The following is a 25,805-nucleotide window of genomic DNA, read 5'->3' as shown; positions in this document are numbered from 1 at the left end:
TGTGTTCTGGGCTGCAGCAATGGCCAGCAGGTCGAGGGAGGTGATTCTGCCCCTCTGCTCTGGTGAGATCCCTCCTGGAGTGCTGCATCCAGCTCTAGAGCCCCCAAAACAAGGACATCTTGGATGTCTTGGAGCAAAGCCAGAGAAGGCCACAAAGATGATCAGAGGCATTAAACTGTCAGAAGGCAGGTTTAGGTTAGGTATTTGGAAGTAGTTCTTTAATGTGAGAGTGCTGAGACTCTGGCCCAGGTTGTCCAGAGAAGATCTGGGTGCCCCATCCCTGGAAATGTTCAGGGCCAGGTTGGATGGGGCTTAAGTGTCTTTCCAATGGCAGAGGGGCTGGAATGAGATGATTTTAATGTCCCTTTCTCCCCAAACCGTTGTATGAATCGGGCAAGAAATCCTTTCCCTGCCCATGTCTGTGGCTGTTAGGTTTTGCACTGCTGTGCAAGTCAAGTATCAAGGAAAAAGCGGAAGAAAGGAAAATCTTAGAAACTTTCCCCATTTACCTCTTGCATTACTTCTTCACTTTGCAATTTTGTTTTCCCTGGTAATGTACATCCTTATTCCCACTCAGTAACACCATCCCTGCTTACAAAGGTACTGACCTGTGTCTGTGCTTTGTCATTGTGCTCTCTTAAAAGAGTTTCAGAATTTGAAATGTCATTACACCAAACAGCTTCCAAGTACAAACATACAGACTTGCAGCTTTAGCCCCTTTCCTTGAGCTGCTTTAAGTGATCCTGATGTTTTTCTGAGTGACACTAGATGGCATCAGGGACTGCCTGGTTAAAAGTCGATCTAATGGGATGCTGTTTGTAGAGTAAAATTCCTCCCATTATTTACCACAGATTATAATATTTATTCATAATGCATAATTAATGCAAGCATAAGTAATATTTATGAAACTACACTTATTTTGTCTGTTAGAGAATCATTTGAAAATGGACTGTGAATTCCCAGGTGTTGCAGAAATGATTGGCAAATTGCAGACGTAAATAAAATTCAGACTGATTTGTCAGGCTCTGCATCTTGCTTGTGTGTGTAGCTTAAATCACTGATGTTCTTACTCTTCCTTGATTGCATAATTGAAACACTTGGTATGATAAATAATGAATAGGTAATGATTGCTGTTGCCTGAATACATACGTTCATAACAATATACAAAAGTGAGTATTGGTGTAGTGCCTGGTTTATTCCAGCTAGTTCCATAATTGTGTGCTTTCCTTTTCAATTTATAAAAAGCAGACATTATGGATTTATTGATTATTGCTCTAGACCACAGGACAAAGCTGATGAACTTCTGTCTGAATGCATATTCAATTTACTGTAAGGAGGAAGAACAGGAATAAATTAATCTTATTAGGCAGTGATGGTGGTGCATGAAGAAATGTACTGACATTGCAGGAGGGAGAGGAGCCTGCGGGGATGTATGGAGATGTTAATAGAACTAGAGATCAAGAATTGCTGTGTAGTGCCCACCTCTGGAAATGCTCCAGATGATCACTGATCCACTCTTTTATAGGTGGAATAGGGAACTGTATCTGGGATCACTGTAGTATGACATCAGGGCTGTGGTCCTACTGAGAGGTAGTGCAGTGGCGCTGGTGCTTTTGCTATTGTTCACATCATGTGGCCTTTTAAAATGTTAGAGATTAATTTTTTGATTTTAGGTATATTACTCTTCTGCATGAGGGCAAAATGTTCTCCTTCTAAGCTGAGTATTTTTTCACTTAGTATCAGAACAGACCAAGAAGTCTAGTCAGTGTTCTCCATATCTTAGTGTGGCATTCAGTTTTGACTCATTGACCGCAAGGTTCTTTGAAGAAGCTACTTTGTGTCAGAAATGGGTAACTGATTGAAAGAGCCTGCTTACTAAACAGGACTAGTGTGAGTTCCAGCCCTGGAAGTAACTTTTATTTCTCTCTTTCTCTTATTGTTTTATATCAGGGCGAACCTGGACCAAAAGGGGACAAAGGAGATCGAGGAATGACTGGAGAACCTGTAAGTACAGCCAAGTACTTCAAGAGAGGACATGAAAATGGTCAGTTTTGGAGGGAGAGGGTGGGACATGTTCCTTCTGTAGCTGGGATGCTTCTCTCACCAGAAATAGCCACAGTGGTGCTTATCTTTGTAGTGCCTGTAGAGGAAGCTACATGACTACTGGAGTTTAAGCACCTCATCTGTAGTTCTGGGCCTTAGTAGCTGAAAAGAGGACTGTGGGATTTGCTAGGCAGAGCTTGCCTGGCAGTAATTTATGTGCAGGATTTATTAAGGGATTTTGAAGTGATGTGGCCAAGCTAAATTGTGCATTTGGGTACTGCATTTGTGTTCTGGACTTTCTTGTTCTGGATGGAGCTCCCAGAAGAGACAGAGCCCTGTGCAGCGACAGCCTCTGTAAAAATCATACTTCTCTCATACAGCCTCTGTAAAAATCATACTTCTCTCAGTGGAAAGAGCTCCTTTACCTCTCCCTCTGTTTTGCAGGGATTACCTGGGGTCCCAGGTGAGCAAGGTGTGCCAGGACCTGCAGGAGTACAGGTAAGAGGGACCTTGAAGAAAATCTTTGACATGACTAGAGTGGAGTGCCCTCAAGGTCTGTATCACTGTAAATAATCCTTCCTGTACACACCAGCAGCCCATTTCTTTTTTCTCACTGTCATAAGTTTGGGGAGTTCTGTACAGGTCTTTACTTCTGTTGGACTGCAGGACAGCAGGAGGAAAATCAGCTCAGAGATACATTATCTCTGTGGCATGGTCAGTGTTGTCTGAGGGACTTCTTCCAGCTTTATAGTCCTTCAAGAGGGCATCTTGTACTGCTGCTACCAAACCACAGGTCTTGCAGATAAATCACATTTCCAAAACATTGCAGAGCAGTCAGATTCAACCCTAGCTCATCTGAGCTGGAATGAGCAATGGTTCATGTGAAATGGTTCTATGGTCTCAGTCATCTTCAGAAAATTTATTGTGTCACACAAAACTATTTCTAATCAACACTGAGGTGTTTCTTTTCAACATGGGTAGGTGTTCACTCTGCCATCATATATGCTGTGCCCAACCTGTATAATCAGCAATACTTGGGCATCAACACCAAACCAAACCAAAAAAACCCAAAACAAAAACAATAAAAGCCAAAAATGTTTCTCAGGGAGGGAAACCACCATGTAAAGATAAAAGTTTTAGTAATGATTAAATTACCCAAAATGTCTCAACAAAAACCAAACAAAACCAATCCCCCAAAAACCCAAGAAAAAACACAGTAATGCCATGCAACTTTTAACTAACATCTGCTAAATGGGGGACAGTTCAGTGTCCTGCAAAAATTCTTTAGAAAAGGCTCTCTGATATGTATGATTAGGACAAACCCTCTGCATGGGGATGTCTTATTACCATTTCTAGATGACTGATGTTTATATTTCAGAGCTGTAGGTTAGCCTTCTGTGAAGGGAGACCATCAAAGTTCAGCTGGAAATTAAGTAGTTGGTAGGCCTGAGGATAGGAAGGAGTTTTACCCAGATTAATACCTGCAGGTTTCAGCATCCTGTGCTGAGAAACAGTATCTGAGCTGATCAGTCATTAGTAACTCTTCTGAAGTCTCAGGATTTTATTTTTGTAGTTCCCTTTCTTGCTGCATAGAGAACTGGGAGCTGTTTCCTCAGCCATTAATTCCTCTGTGAATTGGTTAACAAAACCAATTCCTAGTACACATTCAGGCATCTTGAAGCCTTTTTGTTTGGAGGAGGTCTCCTTCCATATCTAATCAGCTGATATCTCTCCTTTCTGCACAGGGTGCAAAGGGGGAGAAAGGAGCCCGAGGAGAGGCTGGAGCCCCTGGAGAGACTGTGAGTAACTGCTTCCCTCTCAGCATTTTCCCCTGGCAGTGACACACCTGAAGGGACACTGACATCAACATCTTGTGGATTTGCAGTCCCAGGCTGCTTGATCACAGAGCACATCCTCATCCACAGCTGCAAGAGGCTGTTTGTGGGCAAACAGGACCATCTGCACCAAACAGATCAATGCCCCATTCAGCCCAGCTCAAGGTTGTGCATCTTTTCCTGCTCAAATCTCTCCCTGCCTAACAAAACACTCTTTTGTGAGTGAGTGTGACTGTACTGCAATGTCAGCCCAGCTCAGGCAGCCAGCTGGAGCAGGGAGCTCACTGCTCAGCAGCAGCAGCAATTGGTTTTTGATCGTGGGTGCTTTTAGGCTTCACTGTCAATTCTGCTGTTTTTTTTTTTTAATACTGGCTCATCCAGAAGACTCATCCCACACCCATTTTTGAGGCATTTGTTGTAGGGAGTGCTGCTCTTGTCTGTCTGTGTGCTTAGGAACAGTGAAGGATTCCAGTCCAGTTTTATTATTGTAAGAGTACCTAAGACCTTTGCAGCTGAATAAAAGACCTCAGATTTTCTTTGCAAGCCAAGAAGGAAGAAACACTGGAGAACTGTTTGAAATCATGATTGAGAGAGGTGACAACTGATTAGTTGAAGGAAGGAATAGGAAATCCAAATCATGCATCCTAGAGCTCTGAAATTTCTTCTTCCACCTTTGTGTTCATGGTTTTCTTTCTTGGGCATGTGCTTATGCATTGTCCCTAAGGAGTGCTTTGACCCCAAACCCTGAACTGCCTATTTTCAGGAGTCTTTCACTCTTGGTTGAAGGATCCTTTGGTATTTTGGAGAGGAGGAAAAAAAATGGCAAAAACTATTCCACAAAAACCCATTCCTTGGTTTTATTTCTTTGTATAACCTGGTGGTTCAGAGGATGTTTATGATATGGAAATGCAGGGATTTCCAGGCATTCTCTTTTCTTGCCATCCTTCCACAGACTGCTGCTGCTCTGAGTTGGCTCATAGACCAGTGACTGTAAATAACACAGAGCCTTTAAACCTCTGCTATGAGCAAAGGCTGAGAGGATTGGGATTGTTCAGCCTGAAGAAGAGAAGGCTCCAGAATGATCTCAGGGCCCCTTTCAGTGCCTAAAGAGGAAATACAACAGAGCTGGAGAGGGACTTTCTGCAAGGACATGGAGTGATAGGACAAGGAGGAATGGCTTCAAACTGAGAGCAGGTTTAGATTAGTATTAGGAGGAAGTTATTTCCTTTGAAGGGGATCAAGCACTGGCACAGGTTGCTGAGCACCAGCTGGTCTAGAGGAAGGTGTTCCTGTTTATGACAGGGACGTTATTATCTGGTTTATGAACCAGATGATGTTTAAGTTCCCTTCCAACCCAAATCTATGATTCCATGAAACCTCTAAATACAGCCTGATAACCCCAAGCATGCATCTCTGTTGGGACATAAATCCCCACATATATGTCCTCTTATGTCTCCCACAAAATTTTGGGGACACACGTGGGCTTTTTCATGCTACAAAGCTTTGACTTGCAAATGGATAAAGACCTGCAATTCAAAACTATGCACCCTGGATGGTTTAGGCTACTTCACCTGTTTAATGCAAAAGAATGTTTTCAGGTTTTCTTCCCCACAGCAGAGAAAGGTAGAATTGTCAACAAAGCATATTTGGTTGACCTACATATTTTTTATGATAAATCAACATTCTTTACTCTCTTCTTCTGATGTTTCTGGCCCAGACTTTCCTTCCTGTATCTGAGCTAGATTTAGGATTTCTTTTAATAGAAGGTACCTTTAAGCTCCCAAAGAGAGCCTTCATCCATTTTGTATTGTTTCATTACTCTTTACACTAAAAAGTTTCAAACAAGTGTGCTGTTTTTTGCCTTCTTGATGTACACACCTTGTCTGACATGAAATCTAATCTCACTTGGAACATCTTGTTCCTATGGTGATACAAATTGTGATATGCACACTCACACAATTCATTTTTCTTATAACAGGGTTTGAGTGGACCAGCAGGGCCCCCAGGTCCAAGAGGCTTGCCAGGAAATGTGGTAAGTATGTACCAGTGTATTTGTTTTCCCATATGTGCCCTGATTTCTTTATTTAACCTATTTAGTTTTCCCTTCCTTGGGGATTACTATGAGGTTCAAAAGGCTGTATTTCATTAAACTTGTTTCTTATGGCTGAATTGAAGGATCTGGAGGCACCTGGGAATGGTGTATCCATTAACTATCTTCTCATATTCATTTTTTCGAGGGGAGGAGCAGAGCTGCTTCATTCTTCACCAAATTGTTAAAAGCAATTTTTGCTGCCAACTCTTCAAGAGAAAAAATTCAATGTTTTTTGTGTCTTTGGTTTTGTTTTCTTTGCCTTTTTTTCATTTGTCCTCTCCTTTTGTAAACAAGAGTTCTTGGTATAAAAATAACACAGTAAATTCCCACTTTTATTATGGAAGCATGTAGGCATTTGAGCCTAAAGACCTTTGAAATCAATGCAGTGTCCCCTTACCTGGGGGTTCATCACCACTATTCATTTGTGCATGACAGAATTTTTCGTATTTGCTAAAAAAATCTTTGGAGAAACTCCACTCCCAGCTCCACTAGGGTAATTTTCTTTCTAGTTCCTGGGTTTCACTGGGCTTAGACTGGAGTAGGTGAAAAACAGCATTTAGACCTCAGGATATGATGTATTCAGGCACAGGGGTTATACCATAGCACTGTTAGAACCAGAGTTTATTACCTGGGCAATCCAAGAAAACTTAAATTGCCCTTCAACTAATTGTTGAGATACATTTGATTTAATTGTATTAATGTAGTGATTTAATTTCAAACTGAAAGGTGATATTGAAAATTAAGAACTTTTCAATTTCATATTCCATTAAGCAAACTTCTATACCAGTAATACCAATATATTACCTATAAAAGCCAATATAGTTGGAAATAATTTTTACTGGTGCAGAAAGGAAAATAATTATCACATCCATTCTGAGGTCAATCCAATCTTAATGGTGCCAGGACATGATTTCACATCCTTAAATGGAGTACCATTCTAAATATGTTGTGGTGGGTTAGGAAGTTACAGTACTTAATTTAGAGCTCTAAATCATCTATATTTTGACACAGAATCCTTTGAGACCTGCCAAGATGTTAAAAGGATTGAAAACTGAAATAGAGGAAGAAATGAACACAGCTACATTTCCCAGTGTTGGGAGGTTTTTGGCTTCTCTGATACAGGGGTGGTGATTGGGGGTTGTTGGTAGCATATTAGGAGCTACTGAGAATTTCACAAAACAAAAGAAATAGTTACTGGTACAACGCACAAATCTGGTACAAGCTCAGTTTCTGCTTTTTCTGTTCAGCTATTTTTTATATTAAAAGAAATTCCTCCTTTAAGGACCTCTTATAGACCTGTGGTATTCTCTGGATTACAGGTTTTCTGTACTGGGAAGTGTAGAGCTGATACTGACCCTTGAAATAAACTATACTGAACCCACAGGTCTGCCCCTTTGTTTAAAATCCAATACTGCCTACAAAAAGCTTCTAAGCTTCAAAGTTCTTTCCTCTCCAGGGTGTGCCTGGAGGCCCTGGACTCCCAGGAAAGGCAGGAGAAAAGGGGGAAAAGGTGAGTTGCTTCTTTGATGGGTTTGTTTCTTTTTTTTTCTTGAGCATTTTAAGTAATAGGGACAGATACTGTCTGAACTGGGAAATTATTTCATAGGTTCATGGATGGTTAAGACACATGGGTTCATGAATTCATCTGGTCTGAGCTCCCCTATTACATGTGCTGTAAGGTGTTAACCCAGTTTCAACTTAAGAATTTACCTAATAAACCACTGAGATATGAGTGGATGTAGTGAAGTCACTGCAACACAATTATGGTTTTCATTACCTGACAAGAGTGGGCATTTGGTGTTTTAAGAAACTCCTATTCATCACAGAAAATCCAAAGCTGGAAGAAAAACTGGCTTTCTGTTGTCTTTCATGAGCTTTCTGAATTCAGAAGCTTGTGTTTGGTCATGTACCCCAGAGTGCCCAGCAAGCCCACCCCATCTAGGGTCCTGATCTTTATTTTCAGTAGTAGGAATGATTTCACAGAAACATGATTATCTATACCCATGTATTTGGGGCTTAAAAGGGAATGAATCCCAGCTCCTTCAGTGAAATCTTCTTCCGAGTTACTGAGCTCTGCCTCAGGGTCATGTGAGGACCAAGGGCTCTCTCATTCAGTGTTGCAGAAAGAGTGATGCACTTCACCCCCAAGGAAGAAGAACAGTTATTTTATTGATGTAAGACACCAAGTTAATAAAGTTCAGTGGTAAATGCCACAGTGATTCAATGCAAGGTACACTTGATTATTTACTGCATTGAGGACAGGGACAGACAAAACTGTCAGGGAGACCCTTCCATTGAGTCATGAGGTTCAGAAAGGATCCTTTTGTGTTCTGAACTCCTTCCCAGAGAGGAATTTAGGTGTGGCTGCATCCAAAGTTAGTCCCAAACTTGATCAATATTTTGTCTAAAGCATTATATGTGTGCAACCAATCTTTTATATCACTTAGCTAAGGTTTTAGAGTTTCAAATGCATTTATTCCCATTTTGTTTGCTGAGTATCTGATGTGATAAGGTGATAATTTGAGGGGTCACCTTGAGAGGCATCTGTGCTCAAGGGGAGATCTGGACATGCAGGTCACAGCAGGCCCTGGGCTGTGCACTGTTTTTTTTTGGGGAGGGGGTGGGTTTGAGATGGTTAGCCCATGTTTTCATGCTGGCTGTAAATGTTAGTTGCTCCCAAATTTGCGAGGATGTTGACCAGCACTGTGGTTAGGAGAGCACATGGCACAAGCCAGCCCTCACTTGTAAGGTTGTTATCTGCCTCCCCAGAACCCACTGTGAGTCAGGAGCAGCCATCACAACCAGAGGCATCCAGTACTGCTGCTGCTGCTGCTGCTGGGTGTCACTTGGGCAGGGTTATGGGAAGCAAAGGTCAGGTTGGGATCCGGGCACATTCCAGCACTTCTCAGTGTCACAGCAAGGATAACCAGCTTTGGTGAGTTCAGGTTGGAGTGTTCTCCATGGAGAGAGCACACCACCACATATAGCTGCTTCCCAAAACATTTTTGCTTCTTCTTTTACTTTCCTTAATGGAAATTATAGCTGCCTTGAGGTTACTGAAGGAAAAGAATTCCCATTAACAAGGTTTTCCTATGATGCCAAAAGAAATCCAGGTAAGACAGCTAGGAAAATAACCATGTCTTTCAGTTACAGTGAAGGATCTGAGGTGGTTATTGTCTAGTATTTTAATGATTCTGATGGCTTCTCTTCTACAGGGTGATCCTGGAAAAGAAGGAAAAGTGGGTTTACCTGGGCCACCTGGTGAGCCAGGGCGTGCTGGAGAGCCAGGTTTGCCTGGGAAGGGTAAAGATGGAGAGAGGGTAAGTACTGGTGGCAAGCTTTGTGCTTGGCTAGTTCAATATGAGACAGTCAACCATGACTCCTGCAGGAGAGCATGGATTCACCTGAATCCATGGAAGGCCTGCCTGTGTCAAATGCTCCAATCTCATCTGTGCATTAAAAAAAAACAGAGAGAACTGAAGATTTACATTTCTGAAGTTTACATTGAGAACAGAGACCTGCACAAGGAGTAACCGTTGTCCTTGTGACTAGTACAGAAATTATTAGCTTGATGGAAGTTCCCTAAAAGCTTTTAATTCTTGCCCAATTAGCAGATTGTTTAATTTGGTTACATGTGGTCTGTAAAATATTGCCAGGACAGTGTGAGCTCAGGAGGGCAGTGATGGGAGAATTGCTGCCTTGTCTATAGCAAAGCCCAGGCTCTTGTTTGGCTGGGTGGTGACTGTTTTCTTGGTTTGCTTTTGTCACTTTAGGGGGAAAGAGGACCACCAGGCTTGCCAGGACCCTTTGGACATAAGGTGAGCATGGACTTCATTGTGGACTGCTCATCTTAATCACTTGAACTGGAGAAAAGAACATGGTGCAAACATGGTGTGTGTGCCACTGGAAAATACAGTTTGCAAAGTTCTGACACAAAAATCCATTTCTTGCCTTCTAGAGAGTTCCCTTCTTTATTCTTCTAGTGTGTCTGTGGATGTAAATACTCAGCTATGAATTAGCTGTGTTCACTTTCCACATTTAAAGTGCCTTCCAGTGCTGTAAGAATTTAGCACAGATGGAGGTCTCAGTGCACACTTTTCAGGGGAAACTGTTACTGGGACCCTTTAATCCACACAATCAGGGAGACACTGCATTTCTCAGGGGTGATCTGCTCCCAGGACCACCTGTCAGCCCTCAAAGAGAACTTTTCCTTAGCATTCACTCCCTTCACCTCTCTGCAAGGAGGATGTGAATAATTTTCCAGTAGAACGAGGTAGTCCTGGTTTCCCCTCCTGTATTGTGGCAAAGTCTGGCTAGTTGTAGAGGTTGATGACACTAACTTCTGCTAAAAGTAATGTTTATTCCCTTATAAGCACACAGAGAAGAGGGAAAGGAATTAAACAGCAGAAATCTTTGATTTTGGGAGGATCTGGATTGTGCTTGAAGGTTTAATCAGACATTTCAGAAATTGTCCTCTTCAAAATGACCATTTTCTGATGTGGACTGGAAGAAGAATCAGATGTTGAAACAGGTTCTGTAAATGATAAAAGCAGGATTATAGCAGTACACAATCCATCTACATCCCATATTTTTGAAATAACCAAACTGCTATGATTTTTTTTTAGCTTTGATGCATTTTGTACAAATGCATTGTAGTCTTTTCTATATATCTTTGACAGTTCAGAACACAGACCTACACCCACACAGACACACACTAATAGACTGAGAATTAATATAAAACTCAGAAAAAAAGCACTAAAAGAAATCTCATTAAGTATTCTATTCAATAGCAACAGAAGATGATAAAAGTCTTAATTGTATGTGGGAAAATACTATTGAAATTTTTGTATTAAAATTATCTTTCTGAATAAAATAACTGATAAGGGATGTGTTGAGTGTTTGAACTAATCAGAATGCATTTTTCCTCACTGCTCTTGCAGTATTATTTCTTTGTAGTAAAAGATTAGCTTAAGAAGAAAGCAAGAAAGGGGACAAATAGGAGATATTGCAGATTTAATTTTGAGTGGGCAGAATCCACAGGTAACAATTTTTCTATCATGCTTCCATATAGCTAGAAATAATGTCATAATAGATAGCATAAATAAGATTGGTTGTTATAAATCTACTGCCAACGTGAGACCAAATCTCCCAACTGCAATGCAATCCATAAAAATCTTATTGATTTCTCCCTATAACTAGAAAACAGATGTTAAATTAAAGTCTTACAGCTGAATTCTTTCTTAGCCCTCTGTCTGTGGTGTACATTGAATAATGTCAAGCTGTTTTCTGTGCTATTCAGGTTTTACTTTGAAAATCTGTTTTTTAGAAGGGAAGGCTCTCCTTTTCTAGTACAGTGCTCGAGAGAGAGTGGTAGAAGTGTTGACTTATATTTTACCAAAGTAATTTCTGTGAGTAGGCCTGTGTTGGTAAAGGACAGGAGAATATTAAGATGCAGCAAAACTTCCCTAATCCTGTCTTCCCCAGATAAATGATCTATGTTCAGCAATTTTTGTGCCTTAGCCTTCTACCACAGAAGCACAGAGAGAGAAAAGTGATTTATGGTGCTTAGTGCTTCCCCAAGCTCAGCAAAGTGCCTGCTGCCCTGGTGAAGTCCCTGGTTCTGGAGGTGTTTCTGGATGTGGCTCTTGGGGGTTTGGTTTGGGGTGATTGAGGTGCTGCTGGGCTGGTGGTTGGACTTGAGAGGTCTTGAAAGTCTCTTCCAGCCTTGGTGATTCTGTGAAATGCTGGAAATTGGATGCAGTGCACTAAAATAAATGAACACACGTGCAAAGGTTGTGTTTGCACTCAGTTCTGTGATGTGATGAGGCACACTCTGAGCCTGCAGAGGTGGGCTGGTGCCCCTGTGGGGGAAAAGGACACTTTAATGTCATGATGAGACAGTAACTGTGCTGTGTCCCCATGCTGCCACGAGCAGAATCTGTCCCTCTGTGGGCAGGATCAGGACCAGATGTACCCATGTGACATTCTGGTGTACCACCTGCTTGCATTTCAGCACATTTTCTCATCAGTGCACAAAGCTTTTAACTCTTTCCTTTATTTCAGGGGGAGAGGGGAGCTCCTGGCCTCCCTGGACAGCCAGGAGACAGAGGAGTGCCAGGAATTGGCCTGCCTGGACCCCCTGTAAGTAGCAGGTCCCTCTGCAATCTGTAATGAGGTAGAAAATCAGGCATTGCCACCTGCATTGTCTGTGCTCAGCTGTGCTGAGAGCCTCTGGGACATTTTGCCTTCTGAAGGTGCAGATTCCAGAAGAGTCCAGAGGCTGCCATTTGAAACTCACGTGTCACATGTCTGCTCTGAGGGCTAAAAGTGCTCTGAGATTCATTGGTGTCACTCCTGAATTCTGACTGGACTGTCACTCCTGAATTTTGTGCATCATCCTGGCTGTGGATGTGAGAGGAGATCTGTGCCAAGGCAGCATCTCTGGCCTCCTGGACAGACACAACCTTGCTGTTGGAAGGGATGAGTGTGGCACACATGCCCACATCAGTGACACAGTGGCACTCCAATAGCAAAATACAAAATCAGATTGCTGAAAATGCTGTGTTCCAAGGGGGGCCTCCTGCCCATAATTTCCCACAAATATTTGGTAGGTTTGACCTCATCCAGCTCTGCCCTCCTGACTGTCAGTTGGTCACCTGGTGTATAGAGGAGTGTGCTCAGAAAATTTGGATTTTCCTTTTGCTGGGCTTTGATCACTCCAGTACTTGTCATGTCCAACTCCTCTAGGAATGAGGGGGATTTGGCAGAGCTCTGGCAGTAGTCCTGCTCAGAGACCTCCAGCTAGGCACTGACTTTGCTAGTGAAATATATTTAGAAGGAAGCAAATGCTATTTCTGGCTGAAATTGCAAGAGGACATCTGAGCCCTTCCATTCTTTTGCAATACCTCATGCATGTCATGATCCTGGACCAATCATCAATGTTTGGTTATTAGTGCTCTGTTTATCTAGATATAAATGTCCCAGTTAGTACAGGAAGTTGCCTTGAAATGATAAGTCATATTGCTTTGTAATGAGTTGAAAAATCTGAATTTCTGAGGTGCATGTCCACTTAATATTTACTTTTACCATGCTGAATTCTGAGTTAGATCAGTCAGGGTTGGTCCTGTTTCACACTGTGATTGTATCATGGCTTTTATGGTCCTCACAGGGTTACCAGTGACTGCAGATTTCCTGAGTGTCCTTTGATTTATCTAAGGATCTATAGATTTATCTATGATTTATCTAAGGAACTGTGGTGTTCTTGCACTTCTCAATGTTCATCCATTAATTAAATTTAAATGAAATTAACAAATGAGTATCTGGCTTGTTTGAAAATCACTAGCAAGTGGATAGTCTTTAATTACAGATTTTTAGATTCAGTCCAGGGCTAGATGAGTTCATGTCTGCATCCTAATGTACACAGGATGACAAAGTTGTTCTTCATTGGGAATTAGCATCCTCATCTCCATAAACACAAATTACTAAGGACTTGACTCCAAATGCAGACATCTCTTGTCTCACACCAGAAGATTGGTTTTTTCAGTGTCTTCATTATTTGCCCACTGTCAGGATGTGTAGCCACCTACACACCACACTGTTCTCAAATGATATGTTTTATTTATTTAATTTGCTTTACTAAATGCTTCTTTTAAAAAAGGGAAAAAAAACCCCCAACAAAACAACTACCAAACCACTCTTATGATGGGGTTTTTTCCACTGTAGATTCATCATAACCTCAGCTCCAGTGCAAAGACTGGAATTGGAAAAAAACCCAACTCTGTATAACCTTGAATCAAGCAGACTGTCACAAAGACTGAATCCCACAGTAAAAAAAAAAAAAAAAAAACCAGAATAAAATCAGTGGAGTTGCTTCAGTGCATATTACATGCTGAATTAAAGACGTCAGCCTCTACTCTTTTTAGCAATGTGACAAAATTGTGTTTATAATACTTCAGCTTCAGAGCTGAGAGCCAACAACTCTTTTTAATTGGAATCCTCACCCTGTTTCCTCCTGTGCCCTTAGCCTCTCTCAGGCTTTGCTCCCTGCACAAAAAGTATATATAGATGAGGATTTTTTTTACCTTATCTGCTGAAGTATTGAGTTACAATTTACATAACACTGAGCCATAAACTTGAGCATTAGCAGAGTGTGTTATTTCCAACAGAGTAGGGGACAACTTGGACAAATTGGGTGAATTCACATGTTTATGCTGAAGCTGCCTAATGCATGGATGCACAGTATAAGAAGAAAGGTTTCAATTTTGCCCTGCCTTGCCTTGTGGGTATTAATTAAATTATGCATTAAGCCATTTCTTTAACATGCACTAAGGTGTCTTCTTTCATGGAGACATTGTGAGGATTAATGAGTTGCTGTGCCTGAAACAGAAAGCAGAAAGAGAGAGGTGTTAGAGTGATAGCAAATTTATTCAAGCCTTGTTTTGGGTGTGTTTGGAATACCAGATTGAGTCATCCATGATGGATATGGCACTGAATCACTTCTGTGGAGTTCCTGTAGAAGTGGGTACCTGCCAGTGGCTCCCTCTACTCAGCTGCACATTTTAGGTTGCATCCCCAAACAGACAGCATGCACAAGCCCATTGCCCTCCCCCTGCTTTGACCTAAATTAAAGAGCACAGAAGTCCTGTGGGATGTTTTTCCTTGTTTAAGAGGTAGCTGAATGTAGTAGTCTTCAGAACCTGGGGGAGTTGTCCTGTCCCAGCCCAAGGGATGTATGGATGCTGTGGTTCTGTGTCTCCAGACCCAGCCAGGAGCATGGATTGTCCATGGGCAAAGTGCACACTCATCCACACTCATGAGAGCAGCACACAGTCCAGAGCAGAGAATAATGCTTAATGCAGGACTCACCCTGCTGAATGAGAATTTTAAGTGTTTTGATTGCTGTGTCTTTTCTGTTTGTAGGGCCCTGCAGGACCCCCAGGAGACAAAGGGTCACTGGTACAGTATGTCTTTCTAGCTATACCCAAATTCTTTGGGGAGGGGACAACCACACTAATTATGTTTTTGCCAGTCATTTCTTGAGGGCAGATGTAATTGCTTTGGTTTTGCTCGAGGAATGGTCACAGGGTGGCTGATCCACCAGAACTTCTGTGTATTACCAGGTACTTTTCTGCTATATTGAGTTGTGAGAAAGAGTTGATCAAGAGCCTTGGCATGATGGAAATGTTTCCTTATGTGTCAGTGGTCCTAAAAGAGAAATAATGAGTGACTTGCTTCACCCTTCTTTCAAAAAATTATTTTAAGGCACATAATTCAAGGCATATTTCTTATAGCCAAAGCCTCAAATGTTTAAAAGAAACCACTTTAGAACATTTTTCTTACTTAAATCTTACAGATTTCAGTATTCACCAAGCGCACTTTAGTCCCTCAGCATTCAGTTTTTCAAGGATGCAATCCATTGGTGTGGCACAAACAACTGTGTACCATGGTCTCAGTAGGCACTGGCCTGAAACTCCAGCACAGCAGCCAGTCCTTCCTAGCAGTGTGATAGCCTGGAACTGAGAGATGGACCTACTTTTCTCCTCTACTGTCCTGTGCTCAGTCATATTTTCTCCCTGTTCTAAAGCCCACCCTCTGTAAAGAGTCATTATTACCTCTCCAAACAATGTATGGGAAGCTTGACTTTAGTGATGCACATGAAGTCCCTTGAGGCACAGAATTGACTGATACCAGGATAGTGCAGTGTGAGCTGTAATTATATTTTTTCTTAAACTCTCTCATAGTTATGTAGGTGCTGGTTAATTTTTTCCACCAATTACTGTTAGGTTAAGGACTTCTCTTCAGCTAAGAAGCACCTCATAAATACTACTCACATTACTGGGTTTCTCTGTTCTCTCCCTCTCAGGGTCCCCGTGGTGTGCCTGGGATTCCTGGACCACAGGGGCCTCCTGGCCAGGATGTAAGTAAAATAAAAGTGTAAGTGCTCAGGAAATTGGTCAGTGCTTGCATCTAATTTCCTTAAAATTTTGTGCTGAAAATCAGCTGCAGTCTCTGGGTGTTACTAGGACTGTCCAAGGGATATGATTTGCAGAAATGGAGCTCTTACAACTCAGGATGTCAAAGGGGAAAATAGTTGGAATAAGGAGGATTGCTTCAAGGAAAGTGGGGCTGATCACTGAACCATTTTAAAATGACACTGGAGAAGGGACCTGGCAGCATACCCTGGGGAAAGATCCCCCACTGGAAAACGATGGTGGTTAGGCTGTCTAGGAACTTCTTAGAATCCACTGAGATAAGTACCCTTTCTGTTAAAACAGGGCCACAGCTGTTAAGTTCTGTTTGAGTTCATTTTGCTGCTGCTGTTGTGCATGTTTGAGACATTTTAACCTCTTGGTGCATTGTCCTCCCACTGTCTCAGTGGTGAGTCATGGAACTGAGGAACAGGGAGGAACGTGGCAGATTCCCAGCTGGAAAGCTGGCCCCTCTCCCTGCCTACTTCCACTTCAGTACTGCATCAGGAAGAGGAGAATTTTTTTCCCTCTATGATGTGGAAACCAGTCCTCTGAAGGAGGCTCTGAAGATTTGGAAGGGCTTGATCTTTGGGTTTAAGGGAACACTGTAGGGAGAGGGAAGTGACCTCCTGGAACTCTCCTTCTCAATGCTGCTCTGTAATGCTGTTGTGGCTGAAATGGGTACCAGCTCTCACCAACTCCACAGCAAGCACTTTCCAACCCTAGTGTGGCTTTACTGACACCCATCAGGTGGCCTAGAGGGGGTACTTCCCTGTGGAAAGAAGGTCACATTTCCTTCCCACCTGCTTATTCCCAGAGTGGTTGTGGATGCCCCATCCCTGGAAGTGTTCCAGGCCAGGCTGGATGGGGCTCTGAGCATCCAGGTCTAGTGGAAGGTGTCCCTGCCTATGAAACAAGTTTGCAACTGGGTGATCTTTATGGTCCCTTTCAACCCAAACCATTCAAAGATTCTCTGACTCTGTACTTTGTCACAAGACAAATGATTGAGCCAGGGTTTTCTTCCAGAGCCCATGATAACTGAAATGGTCCCTTGTGTCCCTGGGCAGACAGAGATTTGGGATTGATTGTGTCCTGCTGCCTGTCCCTAGGTCTCATCCCCTTGCCTCAGATGTTTGAAATTTTTAATTAAGATGTTTTGAACAGGAGATAGGATAGATGGGTTTGTTAGAGCTGTACTGTGTGAGGAGAGTGCCTGAGACAGCTTTTTGGAGTCTGTTTCTGGCTCTGCTCAGATCACCATTGGCTGGTCAACTCTTGGAGATGCAGCACTGAGGTCTTTACATTTTTCTTTTCCCTGCAGAAAATTAATCCAAACAGAAACATTCCTCAGGCTACTTATAAAACCCATGCTTTGTTACACTCACTGCTTTAATTGCAATCAATATGTCTTTTAGAACCTTTCTGTATTGTGTGATCACTGGTTAAACCATTCTGTCTGTGTTTCAGGAGGTATAATTGGAGGTACAGGGCATATTCCAACATTTCTTGGTGTGTCAGCAGGGATAACCTATTTTGACAAGATCATGCATTTGCAGTTCCCTGATCTCTATCTTTATTTAACTAGCATAAGGAACTTTTTGTTCTGCTTCTGCACTCTTGTGTGCCAATGCAGTGTTCTTGTATCCTCTGAAACATGTCCATTTTTGTACTCTGCTGTGTTCAAACAGGATATCATTGGATAGGAAAGCTCCAATTTGAATTGCTAATATGAATTTGCTGTGTAACTCCCAAGCCATGCAGTGTCAATTCCCTGAATGACTTGCCTCAGTGTCTTGTACTTTGCTGTGGCCTTTGCAAATATATTCCATGTTTTTTTTTTTCTGAGACTGGAAAATTCTTTTAAATCACATTTACATACATCAAAGTTGCAAACTCATCAGATGCTTGTGGAAGTCTCTGCTATCAGTTGCATTCTCTGATATAGCAAATCAGATTTATAACTGAATTTGGGGAGATGAAAGAGTCAATGCTATTTTTGCAATAGCTTTGGCCTGAATTCTCTCCCACTGGTAATTAAATTGGAGTTTTTACATTACTACCTTCTAGATTTTTTTCTGGTCCCCTAAAAGCATGTGTCATATTTTTTTGGAATAGCCCAAAGTCACCTTTTGAAACATATGTTGGCTACTCAGTCATATCAAGAGTTCTCAGGACAGTGTCTTTTCTTTTTAAAATTTAGTTTTTGAAAATACTTGCCTAGTTTTACAGTACAATTCTGCTGCTTTGGCCTTGTTCTGTGCCTTTTAGAAAAAGCCTTGCTATTTGTTTGTCCTCTAGAGTTTATTATGTCCATAAATCCCTATGAATTCTCTTTTTCTGCAACAAAGCTGGGACATGTTGTCTTCTTCCATATATAAAATTTTCTTGTCTTTAAATTTGCATTTTTTTTCTGATTAACCAAAGCTCCAATTCTCAGAGCCTGAAAAGTGTGCTTTTTTTAGGTCTTTTTTACCCTAATAATACAACTAATTTTTTCCATAACAGAACTACTACACATTGTGCCTACTTTAAGGACCTCAGCCACTTTAAAAAATTACTTTCTCTTGCTTTTGGAAAAAAAATAAAATCCAAATCACATTTAAATCTGGTGGTGTTCCTGTATCAAACATTAAAATAGTGTAGCCTTAAGTACCTTCTGTTGAAGAAGTTGGCCAATCTCCTAGTCTGAGAATTATAAAAGAGTATTTCTACATGTTCAGTGATGTTATATGCAGGGCTGTCTCCTCCAGCTGCTGCAGAGTAGGTCCCTCCTGCCTGGTTAAATTAGATACATGGAAGAAATTCTTAACTGTGAATGTAGTGAAGCACTGGAGCAGAATGCCCAGAGAAGCTGTGGCTGCCCCATCCCTGGAAGTGCTCAAGGTCACGTTGGATGGGGCTTGGAGCAACCTGGTCCCGTGGAAAGTGTCCTGCCCGTGGCAGGGGCTTGGAATGAGATGGGATTTCAGGTGCCTTCCAAGCCATCTCATGATTCTATGAAAAGTTTTATTAGAAGATGTAAAATGACAGGACAAGCCATGGTGGGCAGGTGCAGGGCTCAGCCAAAAAAGTGCTCAGCCAGCTCTGGTTTACCAGCCCCTTTTACACCATTCTGTGTCTCCCCCCTCTTTGTTTGTTCCTCTGTCTTCCTTTGCACAGCCCCTCATGCATCTCCCCAGCTCTATCAGTCCCTCAGCCCTCCCAGTTCATGGTCCTCCAGTTTAGAGTCTGATCACTTGCAAGGTCCAGATTGCTCTCCCAGCAAGTGCAGTCTGTGGTTTTTGATAGGCCATCAGTTACTGCCAGTGACAAGATCTACTTCTTCTTAATCTGTGTGTCTTGGAAAATTTAGTTTCTGATTTCCTCCTTTTCCCTTAATTTCCCAGTTGACAAGGTCCTGGATGAGGTAACCTTGCTGCAATAAGCCTCCTCATATTTCCACATGCCTTGATCAATTAATGTGAATGTCCAGGTTTGCTTCCCATCACTGCCATCCTTTTTTGTGTGTCAGGTTTGTGTCCTTGACATTCTAATTTATGACTTTCTCCTTCTCTTCCTTTGTTGAATTCAACAAGGTCCTGGACCAGGTATCCCTAAAGGTGCAGACACTCTCTGGCCAGCCACTCTTACACTTCATGTTGTGGGAATCATCTCTTCTCCCCTGCCTGTCAGCTGGGAGATAAATGTTTCTGTTCAACACACCTATTTAGTGTCCTTAGATTAGGAAACAATCTGAATGAGATATTCTCTTATCCTCCTATTAACAGTGAGGGCACCTGTTTAATAGGATCTTTCTGTATTTTGATTATGATAATTTGAATGAACATAAACACTGAATTAATCACTTTTAAATTAGGTTAATTATTTATGGTAACTAAGTTCCAGCATTACTGAAAAGTTCATCTTCCCCCTGTGTTTGCTTTCATAATTGCAAAACCTTTGTGGATGCATAAATTACTGCCAATTGATTTGAAGAGCAGAGTTTGCTGTTCTGAGGTTGATTTTCCCAACCAGTTAGAAGGACAGTTCCAAGGAGCCTTCATGTTTGTTTTACTTACACCCCTAACCAGGGTACACTTATTAACCCACCTATTGTCTCTTTATTGCTGTGACATATAACTGATTTAAGATACTGCATTTCAAGTTTAATTTTCTGTCTTGTAATAGAACTATCCCACCATATGCCTGTGTGACTTACACTCTTCCCTATACACTTACGTTTCCCTACAGACTTTCTTTGAGTATTTTACACAAGCACCATTGACCTGAGCATTATTTTCCCCATCATAGGATTTTGCCTGTTAACTGCAACAGCATTTAATTTCTTCTTAGTTACAGATTCACAGAATAGTCTGAATTGGAAGGGACTCACGAGGCTCATCGAGTCCAAGTCTGAAGTGAATGGGCCATGAGGGGATCAAACCCACAACCTTGGCATAATTAGCACCATTTGCCAACCAACTAAGCTAAATATTGTTTTTTAGCATTATCAGCAGCACAGTTTCCATCAGTTCCCATTTAAAGACCGTTCCTGTGTGTCAGATTTTGCAGACTGATGCTCTGGATACTGTGCATCACACCTCCTCATGGCTGACACACTGTACTGGTGTGCTGTACCACTCATTGGATGTGCTGCTTTGTGCTGGCCACTCTTGGCTTCAATCTCCTGAAAGTGTTCAAACTCTTAGAGTTTTCCAACACTGGCTGTAATTTGGGTCTGTGCATTTTCCACATCGTGTTAGCATCATTTATTTTCTGTGCCATGCAGTTTTTTGGGTCAGACTCATTTCCTTTTTCTGAATTTTCTGGCTTTCTATTTTCCAGTTCCCTCCCCTGTTAGCTTGTCAGATGCAGTTTTAACTTCTATGTCATCATTCTGACATTTTCATTCTGCTCTGAGCAATGTGAAGCTGCATCAGGGAGGTTTAGGTTGGTTATTAGGAAAAGGTTCTTCATCCAGAGGGTGGCCAGACACTGGAACAGGATCCCCAGGCAAGTGGTCACAGCACCAAGACTGACAGAGTTCCAGGAGCATTTGGACAGTGCTCTCAGGCACCTGATGTGATTCTTGGGATTTTTGTCCTGTGCAAGACCAGGAGCTGGACTTGATTTTGTGTGGGTCTTTTACAACCCAGGATATTCTGTAATTCTGTATTTGCAGCTTGTCTGTTTTTGTCGGCCTTTTCTAACTCCAGGCCTCTAGAGACCGGCAATATTTCCTCTACGTTTGACTCTGCTTCCGTTGGCCTGTTCTCTGATAATGCACCATGCTGCAGTGCCATCATCTACATCTGGTTTGTTCTGTTTGGCTCCCAAACGTGTTCTTCAATGGACATTCTCTGTTGGCAATTTTGTGCCTTTCAGTTTTTCTGGGGAACTTTTTCTGGGGATCCAGGGCTTTTTTCAGGTTTGTCAGCCATGGCACAGAGCTTAATCTCTTTTCCTATCTCATGTCCATTCTTTTGGAGATATCACCAGCTCTACATCGTACAGCATGCAAGAAAATGGGTTCATCCCTTTTTGTCTCAAGGCACTCTGATGCCATGTGGACATCATAGCTGTGCTTAATCCTTTCCAAGGATTTCCATTTTATTCACTCGCTTCTTGTGTGTCGTTTCACAAACCTAAGAAGTCTTTTCCTATATTCTTTTTTTAAAAGATCTTTATATACTCAGATTACACCACTAGTGTCATGTTCATATTTCAGATCCCAAAGCAGAAGGCTGTCAGTGAGCCCTGTGGCATATATTTGTAGCTGTGCTACTAGTCAGCATGAAAGACATTTCTGAACTGTGTTTTCTGTCTTGCTTTCTGATCCAGGATTATTCTCATGGCTCAAGTTTTTGCTTTGCATCACACTTTTAGAGCAAGTTCTGTGTGAGTCTTCCTGAACAAAGTAGGTCTGGGAATATAGGATCTGTGTAATTGTTATTTAGCCATCCCTCTTCCCATTTGCAGAAGTGGCTGAGAATACAGTGGAGAGGGTGCCAAAAGCATGACCTGACAGCATCTGTGAAAGGGAAGGGACTTTGGGAACAATGCACAGTTCTCTGGATTCACCTTGAAATTCTGTGAAAGATGGAAGGCTATAAATGACTAAAATGATTACTTATATTTACTCAATTCCCCAGAAGGTCTTTTGAGGAGAAATGTGAGCTAAACATCTTCAGACATTATCTTCTCTTTGTTCTCACCTGCAGAAGGTTTAGTTCCTCAGGAGACAAGGGTTTGTCCATGAACTTCAGTACTACTTCTGGTCCACTTTAGGTCCATTTCAGTGTGTGTTTAATTTTTGTCTGTTAGAATGCCAAGGTAATTGAAGGGTTGTTACTCATCCAGAAGTATTTAATGTAGACATAGAAAAAGATAATGAATATATTTTCCCATTTTTTCTCTCCTCTAGCAAGACATACAGTATTTAAGTACTAAGTGAGACTCAAGGATGAAATTCAAGTTTGCCCTGTAACTACAGTTGTGGTGTATCATGACACACAGTGGTCTTCAGTCATGAATCCCCATCCCCATCTGGTTGTCTGTGTAAATAATGCAATGAACTGATTGGCAAAATGGAATAACCTGAGAACATGGCAGAAAGAACACCAGTGTCCTTCGTGGCTAAGCATTTGACCAAATTTTAAAGGAACTTTCCATATGGAAATACTAGATGGTCTCAAAGAGTAGCTCCTGCTGAGCCTAGACTGACTGAAAGCCACTACTTGTACCTTGGTCAGCATCCAGATGTTGATGCAACCCAAAAAGCCAATCAAGTCTTGGGCTGTATCAAAAGCAGCATGGCTAGGAGGTCAAAGGGAGGGGATTCTGCCTCTCTACTCCACTCTAGTGAGACCCCACCTGCAGTGCTGTGTCCAGCTCTGGAATCCCACAGCACAGGAACTGTGGAACTGTTAGAGAGAATCCAGAAGAGGCCACCAAAGCAAGTGAAGGAATAGAGCAACTGTCTTACAAGGAAAGGTGGAGAGAATTGGGTTTGTTGAGCCTGGAAAAGTGAAGGCTTCAGAGTGACCTGTTTGTGGTCCTCAGTACCTGAAGAGAGCCTTGAAGAAAGATGGAGAGGGACTTTAGACAAAGTGTGAGAACTGTAGGTAACCAAGACAGCCAAAATCCAGGGCTGAAGTGTAAAAATAGATTTATTCCATTACCACTCTGGCAGAATGGGGACACATACACTGCAAAGTTTATTCCATCTTAGTAGGGGCAAAAAGTGCTCAGGGTAACCTCAACACTCCTTATCTCTCCTTCTCCCAGCAGGGAAGCCCCAGCCTGTAAGGAATGCCATTTAAGTTTTTTTACAGCATTCTGTTATCTTCTATAAAACCTCCACTTCTCAGGACAAACAGAAAACAACCCAAAGAAATCACAACTTGTAAAATTTTCTACACCGAATATTGTTAGCATCCACCAGCTGCAAGGTTATCTTTAGTGAAAACAACTCTGTTTTTCCCTTCTCATCAGATCTTCCACTTTGAACCTTTTTCTTGCCACACAAGGGGAGTGGAAGTAAAAGGGATAATGGCTTCAAACTGGAAGAAAGTAGGTTCAAATTAGATATATGGAAGAAGTTCTTTCTGTGAGGTTGGTGAAACACTGGCACAGGTTGCCCAGAGAGGCTTTGGCTGCTCCATCCCTGGAAGTGTTCAAGGCCAGGTTGGATGGGGCATGGAGCAACCTGGTCTAGTGGAAGGTGTCCCTGCCCATGGCAGGGGGATGAATTTAGATGGTCTTGAAGATCCCTTCCACCCCAAACCCTTCTATGATTCTATGAACATTCTGGGTGGCAAATCTGGAACCATCCCAGAGAAAACCCCTTGTGGGACTTCTGCAGAATAAACAAAGCTGAACACAAATAAGATCTTTTTAGATGGTCAGAAGAAACTGTTCCATTAGGAAAAAAATGATCAGGAAGAACAGCTTTTGTATATGGTAAATTTTGTATGCTCTTTAAGGTTCTCAGTATGAATAGAAATGCACTTGCTTAAATGATGGCACAGGGTGATGGACCAGGTGGATACAGGAATTCAGCAGAAAATGGTTTGGGGAAATGTCACCAAGTACCCTTAAAACTGCGAGGATCCTCACAATGCAGATTATTGTCACCATCTGAGACATGACCAACTGTCTTGTTCAAAATATTTGGTTCCCCAAGTGATCATTACTTTATGCAAAGATTTTACAAACATTTTTAAACATGTTTTGTTTTTAGCAAACTTAATTCCTTGTAAATGACATGTAAGAGATGCACACTGAGGGGTGGAGGTTGTCCCTTTTTCTAATTCTGCCTTTCTGGACATAAAATTCTGAGAATGCTGGTAACTTCTATGCCTTCATCTCAAGAAAACTGATACCACTACACCTCAACAAACAAAAAACCAACCAACCAACCAACCAACCAACCAGCCAACCAACCAACTAAACAAATTGATTTTGCTTGTTGACAGGTGCCTTCAGAGATTTAAAACTTCATCCTTCACACCAGAAAAGTTCATAGTGTTTCCTATCACCAGAAGTCAAGCTAAAGCAATTCCAGTCTCTGTGTGACTTAAATGAGTTTATCAAGGGTTTGAGATGATGTTCAAGTTGCAGATATTTGGAGTAGTTTGCTGTCTGTCACATGCAAGGAGTAGTGCTGCTCAGCAGAAGAAAGTAAAATGTGTGCTAGTCCAGATCAGTCAGCAGAGTGCAAGAGCAACCAGGGGGTTATTGTATAATAACTTCCCAATTTTTTTCTTTTTCTTGATCTGTAGGGTGTACCTGGAAATCCAGGGGAAAGAGGACCTCCTGGAAAACCTGTATGTAACTTCAGTTCTGTGTTACATCTTCCTTTTAACTCAGTTTCCACCTGTACACCTCACCTCAGAGGAAGACTTGGGTGCTTTTCCACTGTTGTTTTTCCCAGCAGAGCAGTAGGAAAAAGTCTAAAACCCCCTAAAGGTTTAGTGAAGGCTTTGGAATGGTATGAGAACAACTGGATATTCTGCATGTAAATAAAAGCCAAAATTTTAAAGGCAGTTTCTTAGCACCACTGTACAGTACCCTCAGCAAGAACTCATCTCGGGTTCCAATGAAAAGCGTTGGTAGGGTAGGGTGGGAAGTACAAGTTTGACCCAGTGAATCCCAGACAGGATAAGGAAAACCAGTGACAATCCAAGAACATGTTCAGGAAAAATTCTCATGTCTTGATACCTCTTAAAATTGCCTGAAATAATGAATTTCTCATTCCACAGGGTTCCCCACCCCTGCTCACTCCAGAGGACATAAATCTCCTGGTAAAGGTAATCAGGTTTTGATGAAGGTGGGAGTTTATGTCTCTGTTTGATTCAGACCTAACACTGTGATGGGAGAGTATCTGAGCTACAAGTGCAAAAGGTGTCTTTAAACACTCTTTCAAAGCTCAAGACTTACAAGTCTCCTGCTTGCACTGGTATCAGGACACAAGCTCACAGTGGAGATGAAAATCTCTTCCCCAGCAGTGAAATGACCTACAAAGTTCTCTATAACATCTCTAAGAATTTCTCAGCTCTTTCTGAGGCATGCATTGCAAGGAGAGATGGGCATTATCAAGTTAAATTATCTAAACCAGAAAATGGAAACCATTTTAATAAAATGCTGGATTTTTTCACATACACCTTCAACAGTGACTGGAGTAATTTTGGGTAATTGTGGGTGCAAATTTAGTTTGCATTGTGAATCTAAAAAGATGCAGGTAATTAACCCCAGAATTAGTTTTGATTCAAAAGTGATAATCTGTCTGCCTTTACTCTCCCTGTAGAGAATTTTGTGAGAAATTAGTCAGTCTTTAATAGGTGTTGACTGAAAAATCTCTTTAGATTTACATGGGCTGAGTTGTGA

At 41.8% G+C, this 25,805-nt stretch overlaps 1 protein-coding gene across 1 annotated transcript in view; it reads left to right on the top strand.

The window, feature by feature from the left end:
- COL22A1 (collagen type XXII alpha 1 chain) overlaps nt 1-25,805 on the top strand; it is a 221,117-nt gene that overhangs the window by 162,323 nt on the left and 32,989 nt on the right. Inside the window, exons 33-44 of the mRNA XM_059867554.1 lie at nt 1,951-2,004; nt 2,488-2,541; nt 3,789-3,842; nt 5,857-5,910; nt 7,427-7,480; nt 9,186-9,290; nt 9,744-9,788; nt 12,034-12,111; nt 14,890-14,925; nt 15,833-15,886; nt 24,701-24,745; nt 25,181-25,228. Of these exons, the coding sequence (XP_059723537.1) occupies nt 1,951-2,004; nt 2,488-2,541; nt 3,789-3,842; nt 5,857-5,910; nt 7,427-7,480; nt 9,186-9,290; nt 9,744-9,788; nt 12,034-12,111; nt 14,890-14,925; nt 15,833-15,886; nt 24,701-24,745; nt 25,181-25,228 (681 nt within the window). The remainder of the gene's footprint in view (nt 1-1,950; nt 2,005-2,487; nt 2,542-3,788; nt 3,843-5,856; nt 5,911-7,426; nt 7,481-9,185; nt 9,291-9,743; nt 9,789-12,033; nt 12,112-14,889; nt 14,926-15,832; nt 15,887-24,700; nt 24,746-25,180; nt 25,229-25,805) is intronic.

This window comes from Haemorhous mexicanus, chromosome 1 (genome assembly GCF_027477595.1).
Source record: "Haemorhous mexicanus isolate bHaeMex1 chromosome 1, bHaeMex1.pri, whole genome shotgun sequence".
Classification (NCBI taxonomy): domain Eukaryota; kingdom Metazoa; phylum Chordata; class Aves; order Passeriformes; family Fringillidae; genus Haemorhous; species Haemorhous mexicanus.
The sequence above is the reverse complement of the archived record's forward strand: the minus strand, read 5'-3'. Positions and strand labels throughout refer to the sequence as shown.